Here is a 21,762-nt window from a genome sequence, read left to right on the forward strand (position 1 = left end):
GTAATAGGTTATATGTGCTAAATATAAGAAATACAGCATTTCATAGTAGGACCCCAAAAATTGGGCCCCTAGGAAGCTAGAAATGGTAGCTTTTGGCCTTTGCTCTCTGGCAGTCTAGCTAGCTAGCACAGCAGGAATTTTAATTAATAGTACTTGTCACTCAGACTGGGACCTTTAGTTACTGTTGAGCCAGGCTGACCAGAATTGATGGCTGCCCTGGTACTCCTTCCTCATGGTTCTGTATATCTAGCTGATGACTTAGAGCTCACCTTACTTGGAAGCTTTGAAGTCATGAAGCTCAACCTAAGCTTCACTTTCACATCTTCTGTGTCATTTGTGACCTTTCCAGTTTTGATCTGCTTTCCACATTGTGCTTCTGCTTTCTTTCCATTCATTATTACTATGTTTCCATTTATTTACTTTACCTGCACCATAAAGTCATTAAACCTAAGCCATGATTTATAACTTATTCAGTAGCATGAGAACTCATAGCTCATGACTGACCAAAATCAGGCTTATAGATGTTTAAGGATTTTTTAGGGATTGTTTGGTTCCTACCATGTCTTAAAGTAAAATCTGATGTGAGATCCTGTATACTCTGCTTTGTTTTAGTACTACCTTATAATGTGTATACTATGTGTATAGTGTATAGTATATGGTATACTATGTGTATATATACTATATATACATAGTAGATACTATTGTATAGTCACACAAGTACTTTTAGATACATCTTCTAATTTTGATACAAATGAGAATGATTTGTATCTCCTTGTATTTGTTGAAATAGAACATTTGGGTTTCAATTGCTCCAGAGAAGGTTAGTGTTGTCCTGATAGTACTTTGTAATGTAACATGCTAATCTGAACATGGAGTATACAAACATGTCTGAGACTCAAAAAATATTTGAAGTTGAGTTATTGGAGGAAAAGTGAGAGGAAATAAGTTTATTTTTAGCAGCTAAACTGCAAATTATATTTTTTTTCTCAGCTTGTTTCAAAGTAGTAATTGCTAAGCACATTTTTCTTCATCTTTCCTAAATGATTACTTTGTAAAAGTGCTAACTCCCCAGATGTACCACAGTCTAGAATTTTAAACCTCTCATTTTTTTTAAAAAGCCTGAAACTTTATAGTTATTTCTGAGAAAATCAAACTTCTCTGCTTTAAAGATGCTAGGAGAGGTAGCTCAGTGGTAAAGAATACTTGCTGCTCTGGGAGAGGACTTAGTTTGGTTCCATTATCACCCATCATGACCATCTGTAACTCCAGTTCTAGGGGCCTGATGCCATCTTCTGGCCTCCTTGTGTACTAGACATATGTGGTGCCTATACACACATGTAGGTGCTCAACACATACAACTAAAATAAATAAATACATCTTAAAGGTGCTATTTAAAGGTTCCTTTTTTCTTACCAAAATGATTGCCCAGATTCCTTCCATCAAAATGTAGGAAAGACTTTCTGGTTGGTTGTTTTCTCCATGTTGAGCATTGTTCTAGGCCCATAGTAGGTGTTTCTTAATTTTCTGTTTTATGCATTAATACCAAAATAAGCAAAACATTGAAACAAACAAACAAAAAACTGTGGTAGCAACAATGTTTCTAATGTCCAAAGCATTGAGAAAACTGGCATTTTCCAAAGAAGCTTCCACTTGGAACCACAGTTAAGGAATGTAAACTCTTTTTGTCTTATAAAATTTTTAACACATCTTTTGGTTACTAAATTTGAAAATACTAAAGCTTATGTTTTATTTATGTAACACTGTAGAAGCCATACTACTACTTATAATTACAAAATTACTGATATTTTTATGAAGTTGCTCACATTCTTTTTCTTTGTGTTCTGTGTTTTGATATTGGTGGGTATTGATCTCCTGGGCTATGCAGCTTCTGCAGAATTCTGGAAAAGCCTATGTCTTCTTGTAGAGTGGCCTCAGTTGGGTGAAATGATGAAGCTTTCATTACAATGTATGAAGGAGATGCCAGTTTTCCCACATAGACACTTTGTGTTCTAGTTTTCTCCTCTGTTCAGTTGGGCATTGATCCTTATTTGCCAGTGCCATGTAGATTGAGTTTAAATATGTTAATGGCTTATAGTGAGTATTCAATGAACTGTTCTGTTTAAGAAAAATGCTCCCTTCTGTTCTTTGTTTATATCACCTTTACCTTTGTTTTATAGTGAACAACATGATTGTGAAATTGCTCAGGAAATCCAGGAGAAGCTGACAATTGAGGCTGAAAGACGAAGACGCATTCAGGAGAAGAAGGATGAGGTATGATGATGTTAAAGTTCCATGTCCATGGAAGAGGTTTAGCTCAGTGCAACCTTTCTGGACAGCAGCAGGACTCTTCATCTGGAGTTCAGGAACCATGGACTACTGTTTATTGCCTCTTCGTGCCTTGTATCCTGGGGAAGTTATGACAGGAAGTTGAATTCCTTTTCTAGCACTACAAAAAGACATATGTTATCTGCTGTGATGGCCTCACAGGATAGGAAAGCATTCTCAGAAGCAGAAAGTCTAAGATCAGATATTGCTAGCTTCTCTGGGGGGCTGTGCCCAGCTGTCAGTGTCCACCTCTGTCTCGTTGTCCTGTGGAAGAAACTCATGATTGGTTCAAGGACCTATCTTAGCCTATATGACCTTAAATAGTTATATCCACCAAGGCCTCAAATGAGGCCATATTCTAAGGCTCTGAGTAATTGAATTGCTGAGAGCATTTTCCAGCTCGCTATAGGTCTGTGCATCTGGGTTCAGCTTTTGAGAGCAAGCCTGGAGTAGAACTCAGACTAGAGTGAGGAATAAGTTCTTGTGAGGACTCAGGAGCAGGCATTAGTCTCACTGCCCTTATATGCTGTCGAATATTTTTGATTTTTCTGGCCTTTTGACTATTTGTTCTTAAAGCTGAAGTGAATATGGTTGACAGTAGTGTTTTGATTGTAAGATGATGAATTCACAGATATTTGCTGTTGTGTTGTGTATATGCAATACACTATACTGAGGATTTCATTTCTCTCCCTTCTTTAAAAATTATTGTCTGTAGTTTTAAAAGCTACCATCTTTTGCTCTGAGATCAGCCTGCCTCCAGCCCTTCTGGCTTCCCTTTTGTTCTACCCGCCTTTTCTCTGGGAGGGATACCAGCTCTCACTTGAATCCATGGATGAAAGACACACATACACAATTTGTTACTTTACAACTTGCCTTCTAGGCACAATTGTTGGATATTACTATCTCCTGCCTGGAAAAGCATACCCTTACCAATTTATTAGCTCTGTCTCTCCACCTGCCCTAAACTTAGTGGCTACTCACCTAGCCCTGGTCAAACATACTGGACCACCTGCCTGTATTGGAGGCTGCGGGCCCTAGCTCCCCCAACCTCCAGGGGCCTTACATATTTGCTATGTTTTTCCCGTTCCCAAGCGTGGTGAACTCCTCTCTCCTTCCCTGCATCTCCTTTTCCTCTTGGGAACCAGAAGTCCCCCAGCAATTGGACCTGGCCTTCTTTACTACTTTCCCCCAGCAATTGGACCTGGCCTTCTTTACTACTTTCCCCCAGCAATTGGACCTGGCCTTCTTTACTGACTGTACTGGCTGGTTTTGTGTCAACTTGACACAGGCTGGAGTTATCATAGAGAAAGAAGTTTCAGTTGAGGAAACGTCTCCATGAGATCCAGCTGTGGGGCATTTCCTCAGTGATCAAGAGGGGAGGGCCCCTTGTGGGTGGTGCTATCACTGGGCTGGTAGTGTTGGGTTCTATAAAAAAGCAAACTCAGCAAGCCTGTAAGTAACATTCCTCCTTTGCCTCTGCATCAGCTCCTGCTTCCTGACCTGCTTGAGTTCCATTCCTGACTTCCTTTGGTGATAAACAGCAACGTGGAAGTAGAAGCTGAATAAACCCTTTCCTTCCCAACTTGCTTCTTGGCTATGATGTTTTTGCAGGAATAGAAACCCTGACTAAGACACTGACAGATCAAGAAACAATTGGGGAACCAAACCTTCGCATCAGAACCACCCCTTTCATGAAAGAGGCTTTGGTGGTCATTGTATTGATTTATAGCACTGAAGAAAATGATTGGTCAATCCAGGGACACCTTTCATAGCTACAGGGGATGATGTGAAATCATGTAAAGTGGGATTGTTCTACACTAACTGGCATGTGTCACTTTTAGATAAATCAGCGTTATTAGTAAATTAGCCTATATACACAGAGCCACCTTTGCTCCTTAAGAGTTATTTAGTTACCAATGAATGTGTGATATCTAGGTATATTTAGCTGTTTGTTAAAGAAATAAGTCATGATTATCTGATAGATATGACAAATAAGAATTAAAGTTGACTTCTGACCACCCCCCACCCCCCATTTTAGTGTCACAAGAGACCTTTTTTTACTGCATCATGTTTTGCTTCTCTATAGTAAATATTCTCCTGGGATGAAATCAGTCTGAAAGAAGTAATTATACTCTCTAGACAGGAAGCTTCTATTTGTAATTTATCAGATTGATTGATATCTTGTAAATGATACTTGTCTTCTCTGATTCTACCTCAATTCAGAAAACACAGGATAAAGAAGCCAAACACTAGATTTTAGGTCTGTAGGTTCAAGTAAACAAGGTAGTAATTAATCCCATTTTGCAAAATAAGAAAGTAAGTGGTAAATGATGACTTCCTCCAAGTTACAATAAGACAGTAGAAAAATTTTGTGCTATTTAGTTCTGTATTATGTATTTATTATGCACATATGTATTATGTATAATATCTAAGTGTGCAATTTAGAGTTGGAATGATTAGGCTTAAATTTTAGCTTTTTAGTTTTTAGCTGTTTATTTTCACCTTTTCAGTTAAATATGTGTTAGGTTCCAAAATGTTGATGTGTGTCAGTTCCCTTACATCTCTGCAACTGGGAGGATTCAGTGGGACGGTATGTAAAAGACCTCCTGTGCTTGTGATGTTGATAATTGTTTGCCTGTATGTTTTGACTGGCTGTTTTTTCTACTTCTTTTCTATAGTGTATATGCAAAATTAGAAGAAAATTAAATAATTTAGCGTGTTCCAATATGGTGTGATTTAAAAGGACCCGTCTGGCTCCTTTCCCTAGTAGAATCATAAGTGAACTGAGAAATACTGTTAGGAGATTTTAGCGACTAAGCTGTTATGGTTGGCCCATAGAAACTTTCTTCAAATTTATATCTGCTCAAACTCATGCCTTAGTTATATCAGATGGCTGCTGTGAAAGATGTTCTTTGTTCATGAGAAAAGTGTGACTTTCACTGACTTTTATGTTATTAGTAGTAATTGACTGAAGTTACTTTATTGTTGTTGAAGGATGGATCTGTGTTCCTAAGAAGCAGAACAATAGTCCCATGTCTCTGGCCTGATTTTGGCACAGCACTAATGGTTACTAATGAGCTGCCCTCTCTTACTTTCCCCTCTCCTTTCCTTGTTCTTCCTGTGGAGTTTGTGTAGTTCGATTTTCAGTAGTGTAGCTGTGGAAAACTACTCTTTGCATTTTCACCTAAATCTTTGGAGACTCTGTGTCAACTCTCCTGAGAAGCTTATCCCCTTATTGCCACCTCCACCCCTGACCCTCACCTCAAAATAAAGATCAAAACCTTTCTTCTTGGGTCAGAGATAATTTTCTAAACAGTGTTGTTCATGAGACGTAATGGAGGTGTATAGCTCTATGTAGGTGAATGAACATTTTCAGCTATTACAGTGTTTATTATAATTCCTATTGGATGTGTTAACAGAGAACAAATGTGAGGGAAGATGTGTGGCCCTGCACAGGGCCATTGTGCACAGACGGATGTAGAAAGAAGGACAGGAGGCTGCCTGCTTAGCATGATTCTAGTCCCCATTTTTCCTCCCTCCCTCTTTTTCTCTCTTCCCTATATGCCCTGTCCTTCCTACTACTATTCTCCATACTTTTCCTCACCCCACTGTCCTGCTGTTTCTTTTCTGTTTAAAAACAAACAAAATTCTTTAATGTAATGCCTTATATACACTAGTTAAATTTCCTCTAGGTGCCCGCTGGAGAGGCTTGGAGCTTTCTGTTCTACTGCACTAGTAGGGTTTGCCATTGAGACGTATGGGCTGATTCCATTTTGGTGTGTATCTCCTTGGTCATAGAGGCATTCATTAGTGTTTTAAAGTAAATCCAAAGAATGCATATCTAGTTGACTTAACTTAAATTCTTTTTTTTTTTTTGAGAGAATTTTTTTATTGATTTATTGCATTATGATGAGAAAAGATACATAGTTTCAATTTATCTGAATTTGCTAACATTTAAAAACATATTTTAAGTAATAGAATTACATTACATTTTTCTTTTCCTTTTGTACCCCAATTCCTCCCAGAGACGCCCCTCTTCCATATGTGCAATACCTTTCTTTTTTTTTTATTTCGTCATATTCTTTAAAATTTATAAAATATTGTAACAATATTTTAAGTTAAGGTAAGTTTTCTATAATTTTCTTTAAATATATCTTTTTATTCTTTAAATATATATAAATATATATATATATTCTTTAAATATATATTTCTAAAGAAATATATATTTCTTTAAATATATCTTTAAGTTAGGTAAGTTTTCTATAATTTTCTATATGTCTTCTATAATTTTGTTGAAGATATTTACTGGCCCTTTAAGTTGGGAGTCTTTACTCTCTTCTGTTTTGGGTTAGGAGCTTTTGTTTTTTGTGTTTTCTTTGACTGTTGTGTCAATGTTTTCTGTGGTGTCTTCTACCCCTGAGATTCTCTCTTCTATCTCTTGTATTCTGTTGGTGATGCTTGTGTCTGACTCCTGATTTCTTTCCTGGCTTTCTAACTCCAGGGTTGTCTCCCTTTGTGATTTCTTTATTGTTTCTATTTCCTTGATGTTTTTGTTCATTTCCTTCACCTGTTTGATTGTGTTTTCGTGTAGCTCTTTAAGGGATTTTTGTGTTTTTTCTCTAAAGGCTTCTAGCTGTTTACCTGTGTTCTCCTGTATTTCTTTGAGGGAGCTATTTATGCCCTTCTTAAATCCCTGTATCATCATCATGAGAAGTGAGTTTTGATCTGAATCTTGCTTTTCCAGTGTGATGGTGTGACCAGGACTTGCTATGGTGGGAGAATTGGGTTCTGATGATGCCAAGTAACCTTGGTTTCTGTTGCTTATGTTCTTACTCTTTCCTCCCGTTATCTGGTTATCTCTAGTGCTACCTGCCCTAGCTAAATCTGACTGGGGCCTGTCCTTCCTGTGATCCTGGTTGTGTCAGAACTCCTCAGAGTCAAGCTGTCTCTGTGATCCTGTGATTCTGGGATCCTGTGATCCTGGGCCTGTTAGAGTGTCTGGGAGTAGAGCTTCCTTTGGTATTATGGGACTCCCTGCAGAGTTTGTGCCCAGGGTCTGCTCAGGGTACTGGTCCAGACAGACTGGAAGGAACCTATGCCACTGGACTGGTAGAGTTCCTGTGTGCCTGGGTCCTGCTGGTCCCAGTTACTCCTGGTGTTGGGACAGATGCTGTGTCCTCCTCACCCCTGATCCTATGATCCTGGCTGTGTTAGAACGCCAGGGAGTGGAGCTCCCTGTGGGTGTTGTTCAGAGTTAGCGCCCAAGGTCTGCTCAGGGCACCGGCCCAGACAGACTGAAAGGAACCCGTGCCACTTACTGGTGGAGTTCCTACATGTCTGAGTCCCGCTGGTTCCAGTTACATCCTGTTTTGTGACAGATATTGTGTTCTCCTCACCTCTGATCTTTCCCTCCTAAGCGGTGTTATTCCATACTAACTTTAATTCTTAGAACTGTGTGTATGTACATGTCATGTATGTTTGTATCTCCGTATGTGTGTGTGTGTGTGTGTGTGTGTGTGTGTATGCAAAGGCATACTATATTATATATTTAAAATGTGTATGTGATGTAAAGCTATTTTAGGAAAAAATTTTTTCTTATGTAAATATTAGTGTGGCTAACTCTGTCATAGTTCTAGTCTAGCAGTCTGAACCATCTGGACCATGAACTGTTAAGAGATAAACTTAGTAACTGATTCATAATCAAATGAATCCACTTTGAGTTGTGCTTATTTGTAGCACTGTCAGGGTGTTACGATTCCACAAAATTATATTTATATAAGTTTATTATTTTGAAACCAGCTCAAGTTGCAGTAGAGTGCATTAGTACAATTTTTGCTGTGTTTTGATCTATAAACTAGGTGTGTATTTATGCAGCAGTAAGGCAGAGGGAGGGAGTCTTCTAGTTGAGAAAACGCCCCTCATCTTATCCTAGTGATATTACTTTACACCTATAGCCTTTCCTATTTTTTCTGGCTTTATAAGGTAACACTTTATATTATAAATACTTTGAGAGTCCCTACTAAAAAGGCATTCATTTATTAAACACTAACTAATAAAGTAGAGTAGCAATCTAATTGAGTGGTTTTGCTACCCTCTTTCAGCCATATTACTGACAGTCATGTAAAGCTCATATTTTTGATTATCTTTTCATTTTTAACTTAAAAATTTCTTTCTTTGAAAACCTATTATGAATTTTAAGACAGAGGTGAAAACCTTCTGTAGTGTAAATTTTCCCTAAATTGCTTGGCCCTATGCTTCAGTAGAGTGTTCCCTCTGGGAAAGGTCTGAGGACTGCCTGGGCTGTGTGAGTGGCTATCCTCGAATAATGATCTACCATGTTCTGCATTATTCTCCTGGACTTTTTCCACCTGATTGATGAGGTTAAGGATCCCAGCCTTGTATTTGTATTCTCTACTGTCCAGAGCACATTTGGCTCATTCAAGAAAAATTGTATATATGTTTCATTGCTTCTTCCTTCAGCTCCCACCTCTCTTCCCAGTCCCCATTGCTCCAACCCCCCAGCTCTACTTCCCCATTTCTATCCAGACAAAGGCAGGCTTCCCATGATGTCAGCCAACTATGGCATATCAAGTTGCAGTTCTTCCTTTTGTTCTTTCTTTTCTGTAATTTTGGGAGCAATACTGGCAATTGAACTCAGAGCCTTGGGTATGCTGGGGATACTTTTCCACTGAACCATACCCTCAGCCGTCAGCGTTCCTCTTAAAGAGTTAACTACAGTGCATGCTTTGGACTGAGTGCTTTTATTCAATTTGTTTGGAGGATCTGCTGAGACAGTGTGATCTTTTTTGGATTATGTGTTAATAGGAAGGGAGCTGAGGATCAGAAGTTTGTTCCTATCAAGAGTGATGAGTTGATTGGCAGCATAGAGTTCAGTGACTAATACTAGCTGCATGTAGCTCCTTTCAGAGAAAAGCTTTCTGTCTTTAGTCACCTGCAGGAGTGCCTCAGGCTGCAGTGGAGGTAGAAGACAGAAGGACATCTCCCTTTGGGGCCTGTGACCTGTGGTGCACTGCAACTCCCGTTGAGTCTGTATTCTTTTTTATTCTTAACTCCCTTGAATCACTGAAAACTTAGAAGAAAAGAAAACATTTGGTGGTTAAGTACCTGTCATGTGTTCTCACATCTCACTAGATTGGCTAGCCCATGCTGTTGTAAAGGAGGTCATGATTCTTTTCCTTCTATTTTTCAGGGAGTGGACTGTGGCTACATTATCACAAGGACTGAACTTGATACCAGCAAAGCAAGGGAAAATTTTCAGAGTGTAGTTAAATAGCGGTTCCTGTCAGTTGGTCCTGATTATTTTGTTTGTATTCTTTTCTTCAGTTCTTAGAAGCAACATTTATGCTTACTGTAAAGCTCATCACTTAGGAAAATGGTATTTGGAGTGTTTAGGAAACCCATTTGTGTGTCTTTCTTCTTCTCTACTCAGTAGTATAGGAATTTGGAAAAATGTGTAGAAAGCAGGAGAGTTTGGGGGCGGGGTGTTACCAGGTATCCTCCGCCCCATCTCTCTTCTTGGCTTGGGGAGTACCTAGTGAGACATCAAGGGAACAGTTCTGGCACACTGGTACCCGTGATTTACTCAGCTAATTGCTAAGTTGTCAGAAATACTTGACCTTAAGGTTGATTAGTCTGTACATTTTATTACATTGAGTTTAATTGGAACCTTAAGAAATTTATTTGAGTAGTTACTATTAGTCTCATAATGTTCCTTTTAGAAGGTCTGGATTGAACTGGACAGAGAACAGAATCACCAAAGGGACAGTTTCTATTAGTGCGGTGAAGTTGAGTTTCATGTATGGAAAAATATAAAGTAGGATTTTCTCCTTTTTCTTTCCTCTTCACTCTGACCTGTGATATTTTATGTGTCCCTGCTCACATGTCTGGAATTGTATAGTCTGAGACTTTAAATAAATTATAAACCTTTCTCAGGGATATCTGTGTATATATGTGGATAAGTTGGTTGAAAACCATGTGTTAAATATTTAATTTTTGAAACTGGACATTGACATCCATATTGTCATATTTATAAAATTATATTAATGAATGATAAAAATACCTGTGTTACAGTCATTTTTAATTTTATTTCTTGGCATTAGCATATAACTTTTTGCATATATGAGAGTTATGATTCTTTTGAATGCATTATTTCAAGTTGTTTTACAGTTTTTACTGTATCTTTTTAGACACATTCAGAAAAGTTCAGATGAAAGATGATTTTTTTTTCTTTAAATGTGCACGACTAAGCTCTGAACACTATGTTTATCCTATATTATAAAGAACTCCCTCAAATTATCCATGTTTTTACAATCACTTGTTTGGCAAGTTTTTGCCTCGATTGTCTGAGCCTTTAAGAACCTGATGGCCTTTATGGAACCTCTCTGCAGAAAAGTACACCATGAACATACGGGACTTCATGTTGTTATGTAGAGCTTTTTATGGACAGAATGTTGGTGTTCAGAATACCCCTACCTTGAGCAGAACTGTTAGTAATCCTCCATCCCTTTCAGACCACAGACCCTAAAGATTTTCACAATTGCCTATGAATCCCCCATCATCTTCTAGCTCTCCATTTGCTGCAGGATTCCATATCCTGTGTTCTTTAGGCTTTTGGCCATTCCTAGTACCAATGAAAACCCTAACAACCTTGCTTCTCGTCTGTACTTTGCCTAATGAAATTCTGGTCTCTGTTTAAAGCCTAACTGCAGAGTTGGACTAATCCCTTTAAGTATGAGTACTAGTCCTTCTTTCATCTGTCTATAGGAATGCTGTCTCTGAGTGCATTGTGGTTGTCTGTATGCACCTTTGTTGTGTTAAGAAGATATTTGGGCCATAGCGACTGCTCAGACTGGGACCTGTGGGTGCCAGGCAGAAGTGTACCTTCTCTTTTTCTGTTACATAGAAGAATTTCTCTGAAAAGCTGACTCAGAATCACCACCAAAATTAAAAATCTTATGATTTTTAATCATAAAAATTGTAAAAATACAATCTTAATAAAATTTTATAAAATTATAAAATTTTTAATTGTGTTGTAAAAGTATAATTTTTATAATTAAATTAATTATAAGTCAGTTTTTTAAGTTGTGTAGCTTGCTATTTCCTTGCCAATCCTAGTCATATATTTAGATGAAAGACTTAAATAAATATCTTAGAAATTATGTTAGAATTAACTTTAGGCAAAACTTGGACTCTCTTTATAGGTTTAACTGGCTTTATAGCTTTTTTTAAAATTTAATTTTATATTTTTACTTATTCACCTTCCATCTCACTTATTGCCTCCATCCTGGTTACCCCCTCCCACAATTTTTCCCCATCCCCCTACTCTTCTCTTCTGAGGGGGTGGGGCCTCACTGGGTATCCCCCAACCCTAGCATCTCTGTGAGGATAGGGACTTCCTCTCCCACTGAAGCTAGACAAGGCAGCCAGCTAGAAGAAAATATTCCAGTACAGGCACAGCTTTTGTGGTAGTCCCCGCTCCAGTTGTTTGGGACCCACAAGAAGGCCAGCTGCACATCTGGTACATATGTGTGAAGAGGCCGAGGTCCAGCTCATGTATGTTTTTTGGTTGGTGTTTCAGTCTCTGAGAGCCCCCAAGGGTCAAGGTTAGTTGACTCTGATGGTCTTCCTGTGGAGTTCCTCTCCCCTTTGGGCCCCGAAATCCTTCCTCTTATTCTTCCGTAGGAGTCCCCAAGCTCCATTCATTGTTTGGTTTTGGGTGTCTGTATCTGTCTGAGTCAGATGCTGGGTGGAGCCTCTCAAAGGATGACATGCTCTTGTCTGCAAGCATAACAGAGTCTCATTAATGGTATTAGGGACTAGTGCTCGCCCATGCGATGGGTCTCAGTTTGAGCTGGTTGTTCATTGGCAATTCCTCATTCTTTGTTCTATTCCCTTTCCCTGCATTTCTTCTAGACAGGATAAATTTTGGGTTGAAACTTTTGTGGGTTGGTTGGTGTCTCAATTGCTCTACTGGTGTTCCTACCTACCTATAGGAGGTGACCTCTTCAGGTTTTATATCCCCAATGTAGTAATTCACAACTCAGGTCACCACCATTGATTCTTGAGCACATCCCTTTTCCCAGGTCTCTGTATTATCCTGGAGGTACCCCTACCTATTCACCCCCTTCAGTTGCAGGTTTCCATTCATTTTTATAGCTGTCTAGCAATCTCTACTGTCTTTCATCACATCTGATCCTGATTCCTCCCCCCATTCTCCCTCCCACTCAGATCCCTTTCTCTTATGCCTATTTTATTCCCCCTTCTAAGTGGGGTTCAAGCTTTCTCATTTGGGCCTTCCTTCTTGTTTAGCTTCTTTGGGTCTATGGAGTATACCATGGTACCTGTATTTTATGGCTGATAATCCACTTATAAGTGAGTACATACTATGAATGTCTTTTTTTAGACTGGGCTACCTCATTCAGGATTATATTCTCAAGTTTTATCCATTTTTCTGCAAAATTCATGATGTCTTGGTTTTTAATAGTTGAATGGTATTCTATTGTGTAAATGTACCACATTTTCTTTGTCTGTCCTTCAGTTTAGGGCCATCTAGGTTGTTTCCAGTTTCTGGCTATTATGAATAAAGCTGCTGTGAACATAATTGAGAAGTGTTTTTGTAGGATATTGGATCATCTTTTGGATATATGCCCAGGAATGGTATAGCTGGGTCTTGAGGTAGAACTATTCCTAAGTTTTCTGAGAAACTGCCAAATTGATTTCCATATTGATTGTACAAGTTTAAATTTGTACTCACCCAGTAATGAAGAAATGTTCCCCTTGCTCTATATCCTCGCCACCATGTGCTCTCTTGAGTTTTTTATTTTATCCATTCTAATGGAAACTTCAGAGATGTTTTGATTTGCATTTCTCTGATGAATAGAACTTTTAACATTTGTTTAAGTGCTCCTCAGCCATTCACGATTCTTCTATTGAGAATTCTGTTTAGTTCTGTACACTATTTTTTAAATTGGGTTATGTGGGTTGTTGGTGTCTAACTTCTTGATTTTTTTTTTTTTTTTTTTTTTTTTTTTTTTTTTTTTTTTTTGTAAATTTTGGATAATATCATTCTGTCAGATATAGGGTTCTTGAAAAGCCTTTCCCATTCTCTAGGTTGTGGATTTGTTCTATGGACAGTGTCCTTTGCCTTACAGAAGAACATTTGCAGATTCATGATGTCCCATTTATTGATTGTTGGTTTTAGAGCCTGAGCCATTGGTACATTTTTTATTAGGGAAAAATAAAGCCCAGCTTGCTTTTCTACATTATACTCTTGTTCTTACCGAGCATCTGAATAACATTTTTTGCATGAAAGTCTGAAGAAGCTTAGTCAGCAGAGGAGAGCTGACAGGGGAGTCTAGTTTCACTGTGTCAACCTTGTTCACTCTCTGATGATACTGTTTTCTCCTCTATTTTATTTTTTGTAGGACATAGCACGTCTTTTGCAAGAGAAGGAACTACAGGAAGAGAAGAAGAGGAAGAAACACACTCCAGAGTTTTCTGGGGGCAGTGCTTTTGGAGATAACTACTATTATGAGGATGGAGGTAACAGCCAATGCCTGCAGTGTGACCTTCTCTGTCCTTAGCCTCAGCACAGAACATTCTTTTCATTTGGTTCATAAATCAGTTGAGGGGTTTAGAGACATGACTCTTATCCTCAGACCCTGAACACAGTTTAGATTTGTGGCTGTGTTCTATTTGATTTTAAAATTTGTATTTTATTTTGTTTTAATGAACATTTATGACAGTCATCTTTTTGACTTAGAACTTGAACATGTCTTTGTAACATTGATGCACTCCTTTGGGATAAACCCATTGTAGCATTGTACTACTTCCTAAGTACAAAACTTGTGGTAGAGAAGATGGTAGGTGTGGCTATGGAGGTAACATTTTTCTCAATGAAGCCTCCGCAGTGCTGTGTGAGTGCAGAAGGTGTGTCCTGCATCAGTTACTGGGGACAAGAACTCTCTTCTCCTTTTCTTTCTCTGATGACCTGCAATACCAAACTGGGAAATTCACTATTTACTCTTGTTCTTGATTCCTCTGCTGCTTGATTTCCACATAGAATAATTTGTGAGGGAAAGAACTCCCTCTGGAGTCCCATGTTGTAATGCTGCTTTTCAGTGTGATGGTGGTGGTGACACTGCAGTAGTACAGATCCTCTTCAAAGTGTGTTGGGAACAGAACATTTGCAAACATAAAACTTAGTTCAGCTCTCTCAGAGATTTACCAAATGAAGGAAATTTCTTCTAGGTTCATGTGTTAGTGATTTTTCAGGTTTGATTTGAAGATTGTACTTTCAGAGATGCCAATGAACAAAACTAAAGACAGCTTAGAGAGTAAAAAATTTCAGATCAATGATCCTAGCTAGTTTAGAAAACCAGTTATCAGATGCTTTTAAAAAATTCTATCACATAAAAGTAAATGTGCCTTTGCCATTAATAAGCAGAAGGGAGTGTGCATGTGTGTGTGTGTGTGTGTGTGTGTGAGAGTGTGAGTGTATGACAAGATTATTGTAGTTTGAGAATAATATTGCCCAGCTGCCCCCTCCCTAATTTTTTTTCCTAACAAGACTGTAATTAGCAGTCACCTCTGGCCTGTTTGGGAAGTAGCTTGATTTTGATTTCCTCCTCTATAAGCTCAACCCTTTTTTTTTTTTAATTGCTCATTTTTTCTTCTGAAATTATATATTGTGTCTTACCCAAAGAAAGAAAAATTATTACCAATGTTTTATAAAGTAGGATCCAGAAGGTATAAAGTTATTTATTATTCTCCAGTGTCAAATGAAATCTTAGAAATGCAGAATTTTAGTGGTGGTGGCTTTTATTTGTTTAATTTTTAAATTTGCTCTCGAAGCATGTTCAATATGATAAAAATTACTCAAAAATTTAAATTTTATGTGTATGGGTGTTTTGCCTTCAAGTAAGTCTGTACTACATGTGACCATGGAGGGCAGAAGAGGGTATGAGAACTCCTGGAACTAGATTTACAGATGATCTTGAGCTACCCTGTGGGAGCTGGGAATCAAACCTGCTTCTCTGGAGGAATGTTCTTTACCACTTGAGTCATCTTTTCAGCCCCCCTATTTTAAAAGCCTGAAAAACATTAGTCAACTAAAATGTCCAATTTAGGTCCTTGTATTAAATCCCAAATACTAACTTGAGCTGGTACTCAAACTTTATGGTAGGGAGCTATTTAAACAGTTTGTTGTTTTTCTTTTTTGTTTTTTGGGTTTTTTTGTTTGTTTTATTTTCTTGTTTTTGTTTCTTTCCTTTTTTTTCTTTTCAGGATACCTAAAATTATATTTATTTTAGTTTTATACACTTGTAGAGAGTAGAATAAGTGCTAGTTTCAAGGTATTGGGAGTATTAAGGAATGAGAAATGTTGGCTACTCTGAGCTTGTATAGACACTGGCATTTCTTTTGGCTTGGCTGTAGTGTGGGTTTTTTAATAGTTCTTCATTTATATGCCTTTGAGTTAGACAAAGTTGGATTCCATAAGGAGTATGCTGTTCATCTTATCTTTATAAAGCAGTCCTTATATGCTTTATGTAAGGATTCTTTCCCAACACACAAGATCAATCGATCATTTCTTAGATTCTGCCCTTTTGTCTTTTTCTAATCTGATTTTTGCCTTAATTATGTAATAATCATAGTGTATGAATATGCTTGCCCTTTCAGCTCTTGCTGTATATAAGCTTTAGTTAATCTTAAAAATGATCAACTATAGATTATAAATTTGAAATTATCCAAATATTTGTAGAAAAATAGCACAAAGTACTTATTTGTGAATCTATGTTTTTCTTCAAAGCCACTTGCCTTGTATCATGTTCATATTTGCGATTGTCTCTTACCCACAGTATCCAGTGAAGATTATCATTTCAGTTTCTTAGAAAAATTTATAGTTTGACTTCTGGCATTTCTTGTATTTGTAAAATGAAATTATAAAAATATAGGTTTTGAAAAGATCAAATAATGTGATTTTGATGAATGACTTGTAATTTTTAAAGTTTATTTGAAGTGTAATATACATATATACATACATACATACATACATACATACATACATGTGGATATGCATATTGTTTAAACAGAAACTTCCTTTGAATGAGAAACCTAGAGGTATACACTTAAAATGTAGATACATGTGTATATGTGTGTGTGTATGTGTGTACTATACACAACACATACAGATTAACAATGAAGACATATTATTTGCAGGATAACTTGGTCTCGGGAACATCCAAGTCTCTCTCTGCAACCAGAAGGGATTGGAAAGGATTCAGATAGAGTCCTCAACTGTGGTGTCCCCTACCCTAGATTCAAAGATGCTATCTTAGGTAAACTATAGAAAATAAAGCTTCTATCAATACCTGTTCAGGAGAAATTAATAAATCATAGTCTCATAAATTCATGTTCATACAAAAATCTTTGGTTTTGCTCTGAGCTTAATGATGGACTCCACTCACCCAGCTCCATAAATAAGCTGGTTCAGACACTAAACTACCTCTCTGAATGAGGGCATCATTCAATGGCTTGTCAGTATTATATTAATTCTTTGGAGTAGCCAGTTCTTTATCTGTTGTGAAGACAGAGTTAATGAATGTTAACAGAACAGATGTTTTTATTGTAGAAACTGTCACATCTCACTTATTTTTATGTCAAGTACAAATTGACTATGAACTCTAGAGAAAATCCATTCATAAATATCTGATAAAGGGAACACATTTTACTCAAGACCCATGTTTGAAGGACATTTCATTTTCTTTAGGATGTGTAAAGGAGACTGAGGTTTTGAGTGGAAGTTATTTTATAAGTGTTGAATTTAGTGTATACTTCTTTATATAAATAGTATTTTTATATCCTTTCTTTATATTAGAGTCAAACAACCCAGCCCAACAAAACCCCCTTAGGTCTGCCTACTCGTGAAAGCTGTTTCCAAGTTCAGCAAATGATTAATTATAGCAAGGAACAGCTTAGTTATCTGAGCACCTTTTCATGGAATAAGAATTTGTTTTTACTCTTTTGGAAGTGTAGTTAAATGACTTAGAAATGCTAAAATTACTATGGCCTTGCAAAGTGCTTATTTATACCTTTTCTTGTTTTTATAATATGCTTGGGCCTGATAAGATCCTATAAAAGCACCTATGTATATGGTGGGCTGTTTTGTTTTTTAAACTAGGGACTTGTATTTATTTTTATACATTTTAGAAGACAGTATGGGTTTTGGAATATATTTGGAAGATGACCCCTGCTCATGGATGCCATATAGCATTCCTCTTTTTGTTTTTTCCTTGCTAAGATTTAACTAAAATAAGGAACAAAATTAGCTCAGTATAACAAGTCATTTACTTCTTAACAATTTTCTCCATTCTGTTCTTCTTCACTGAACTATAACGTAGGCTGCTCCAGAAGTGTGTGGGCATGCTTGTTCTGGATACATGGGGGAGATCAGCGAGCCATTTTGAACTAAGCAGCAGTCAGGAACATTGTCCTCTCTCTTTACTCTCACTTCAGTGATGATGTGTTCTCATCCCATTTAAAAACACAATAAAACCACTGTTTTACAAAACTTCACAGCCTCTGTTAGCACCTATTTCAGCTGCTCGTTGGCTTTATAAAGTAGGATTGTTGTCCATAATTGTGTTATTGGCAAATATGAACATGCTACACCTTAATCATGATCAGATTCTTTTAGATTCAAATTATTTCACTCATGTTTTGCTTTTTACCATTTGGCTATGTATGCATGGACCATTACAGTATTCATCTCTAAATCTCAATTTGTAAAAGTTTCAAAGCAATTTTATTCACCTAAAATATATGTTAGTATGGGGTCTCAACTCCCTTTGTAATGAATTTATACTCTCATTAAGTCATCCATTTTTATTTTTATACCCTCTACCTCCACTCAGACCAGTCAAGGTCAAGGAGGGACAGGGCACTGGGTTCTGGACACTCAAAGTTTTGTAGACTCCAAAATGATGGGAAGACTGTAAAGCAGAAGGAGAAACCAAGACATCAACAGGAGAATTTGGAAGAGCTGGAAGAACAGCATGCATCAGAGAGATCCCTGACTTCTGCTAGCAGAGGGAGGAATGATGCCCAGACTGCCTGTGAGCAACAGGAAAGAAAGTGGTCTGGTCAGGAGAGGCTCTGGAAATCTCCACTTCCGAAGATCAGTGGGGAAGTATTTCTAAACACTGACTCTGAAGACTGGGAAGCTAACTGTAGCCCTGGAACTCGGAGTTGGGAAAAGCAGTCTCGGCACCATGGCAGACTTTCACCCAAGTCTTCACAGAAAACAGGACTTCCCTGTAAGGAAATTGTATATGGGAGGGATCTTGGGCAAGGTGACCACAGAGAAAGGAGACATAGGCCCAGGACTTCTCCCTTCCCAGAAGATAAAGAACTTCACCACCACCATGATGCAGGTAATGGATTGCCCTGTTGGAAGTCCTGTATGTAAAGCCAGTCAGTTTAGTAAGCATCTTAAGCACCTTTGTCACAATTCAATTTGAACTTCTGTCCTTAAAATGAATCTTGGCGTGAGATACTGTATAAGAAGTCTGATTGATCTTAGGTCAGTAGGAAAAAGGAAAGACCTATACTGTCTCCAGTATGAGCATGCTGCATTCTTAGAGGATTCTCCTGGGCCACATTGGAAGAGTGTCCATCCAGGTACTAGTCATTGTTTGCCACAACCTTGCATCAGATACTCTCATTCTGCATTGAAACTTCTTGGCTGTTTGATTTTATTTAAATGAACCGAGAAGATGTGGTTATAGTTAACTTCTGTGTTTGTGTAGTGTAGTTCCAGTGGGACTAGAAGTACTGTATCCTCTTGGTCTCTTCATCATCTCACCTGGGAGTGAGACATTACCTAGGCTGTCTATTAGAATAGTGTCAAAGAGCGGACATTTAGCTCATCTCTATCAGGGATATTTGGGCAGGAGATAACTAGCTCAGGGTACTTTCTAAGACTTGAAAGTTCTGGGTGGGCTTGGAAGATTTTTAAACCTAGAAGTAATAATGTAATTAAAGCTTAAAATCATTGTTTTCAGTTAATGTTTGTTTGAATAAGTACTTTTAACTCTACAGTTGTTCTGAGTGCCAAGATATATAAGCTGTCAATACCTTAAAGAGATGAGAAGGGTAAGGGCTGGGGAGTTGCTCTGTGGGTGAAGCACTTCCTACATGAGTATGAAAACCTGACTTGAAATCTCTTGAACCCATAAAAAAGTCAGGTAGCCTTAATAGCTGCCTGCAATCCCTGTACTTAGTAGAACAGGAGGGTTCCTGGAACAAGCTGGAGAGCTACCCTAGCCAGAAATCAGGATTAGTTCTTAATTTGGCAAGAGACCTAGCTTCAATGTATAAAATTGAGAGGGAGCAAAAAAAAAAAAATCTAACAGATAACTGCTGGAGTCTATACATACATACATACATACATACATACATACAAACATATATTACAAACATGGTGCACACCCATATACATGCATACTTTTTATACCATATGTTTACATGCAAAAAGTAAAGTTAAATAGCCCAAAGTGTAAAAGAGAAGAAATTAGTTGTATATAGGAAATAACTCTTAAGTTTTGGGCACCTCTGATACTTAGATCGTAGTGCATCATGGATACAGTAGGCTCACTCTGTGCTGCCTGGGACATACCGAAGGAAGGATTTTCTTGTGGCTATAACACTTTCGTGATACCATGACGTGTAATTTTAGTAGGTGTAACATTCATCAGTCTAGTCTCAGTCACTGTTTGCTAAGTTTTACAGAGATGGAAAGATTATTGTAACAGAAGTATGAAGGAGGACCTGCCATGGTCAAATCAAATTTTACTTATGATTGAAAAACTAGTTTCTAGGTTGCATATTCATTAAACTCTGTTGGCTTTCTTATCATATTTCATGTTAAAAGAACTTAGATATAAGAAAATTTAAATTGTAGTTTAGCAAGCTATACTGAATACAGTATATATTGTTGCTTTGAGCTAAACGTCAGTGTCCAAGCTTCAGAGACATGGATATCTTTAAAGATGTGTACATAAACATTTTTATATTTGATGTACCAAGAACAAGGACCTGGGAGACTAGAGAGAGTATGCTGCAGTTCATAAGTAGGCTTATAAGGAAGTTACACTATTGCTAGATTATACTTGTGGGGTAGAGGAGGCGACTTGCTGATTCCATGACCTCGACATTCAGATTCTGTGAACCTGATATGAGTGTGCTCACTTGAAGGCCAGTTAACCTTTAGTGCATTTACTTATGTGCTAGGGTTTTCAAGCAGATTTGGGCATCTGAAATTAAGCACAGACTTAGAGTCTCTAGTACTGGAGTTGTAAGTCAATGTTTGCTCTGTTAGCATAGGTTTAGTGAACAGTGTGGCCATAACTACTAAAAGGGCTATTGTGTACACTGCATAGTGCTTTTCACTCTACTCAGCCAGCTTCAGACCTTTAGGCTTCCGAGGTCCTGGTGGGGTTTGATTTTTGAATCTTCTTGGTGTAGTCAGGAGATTACATTAAGAAATCATAATTAGGTATTGGTGTCAGCTCCTGTTGTTAAAAACAGCTGGAGTTCTTAAAGATGTGGTATATGCCAGATTTGCCAGATTCTGTTTCTGTTAATGGTGAATAAACTTAGCAGGGTGAAGACAACACTGAGTTCAAGAGCGTTTGCAGAATAGGTGTGCAAGAAATCAGATGAAAATGAAATTGCTAAATTAAAGCAAGGATTGATTGACTTTCCGCAAAACAGTTAAACAGGATCTGACTTTGAGAGAAACTCACTGTGCTGTACAGCAGTGACAGCTCATTGGTTATACAGGCGAACTTCTCACTTTCCAGAATCTTAAATGCTGTACTTACTGTTGTAAATTCCAGCCAAGGATACACTATAACGTGCCGTAAATGTTGAGTGTTTCTTATAAAATGTACATACATCCACAATACCAAAAATCTCATCAGTTACATTTTAGTTCATACTTGTGTAAATTTATCTTCAACGCTAGTATTTTAGTTTCCCTTCAGTCGCAGTAGTGGTGCACATCTATTTCCTTGAAAAGGAGGCTCTTTGTGATTGGAAGGTCATCCTGGTCTATGTAATGAGTTCTAGGACAGCTAGGACTGCATAACAAAACCCTGTCTAGTGAGCTCTCCACTTCCATTTATCTTACTATATTAAATTTTATTTAAAGAGACTAGCTCATTTTTGTTTCTCTTGGGAAATCTTTGTGTTCCCTAACTGCAGGATGTTAAGCAGAATAGATGAGAAACAGGACAACTATCTAGAAGCTGGAGGAGTTGCTTAGGGTAGAATACTTACCCAGCAAGGTCATCTGCAGTACCACACATGAAGAATGAGGGAAGGAGGAGGAAGATGAAGAGAGAGCAGGGAACATCT

The 21,762-nt window shown here is 37.8% G+C and overlaps 1 protein-coding gene across 2 annotated transcripts in view; it reads left to right on the forward strand.

Annotated features, from left to right (window-relative positions):
• Positions 1-21,762, forward strand: part of Ccdc50 (coiled-coil domain containing 50) — a 58,012-nt gene that overhangs the window by 18,782 nt on the left and 17,468 nt on the right. Inside the window, exons 4-6 of one of the 2 annotated variants that reach the window (XM_031363563.1) lie at positions 2,178-2,271; positions 13,770-13,887; positions 18,258-18,776. In XM_031363563.1, coding sequence (XP_031219423.1) covers positions 2,178-2,271; positions 13,770-13,887; positions 18,258-18,776 — 731 coding nt within the window. The remainder of the gene's footprint in view (positions 1-2,177; positions 2,272-13,769; positions 13,888-18,257; positions 18,777-21,762) is intronic. The other variant, XM_031363561.1, reaches the window with a different exon arrangement.

The sequence above is a fragment of the Mastomys coucha genome, unplaced genomic scaffold (assembly GCF_008632895.1).
Source record: "Mastomys coucha isolate ucsf_1 unplaced genomic scaffold, UCSF_Mcou_1 pScaffold12, whole genome shotgun sequence".
NCBI lineage: Eukaryota > Metazoa > Chordata > Mammalia > Rodentia > Muridae > Mastomys > Mastomys coucha.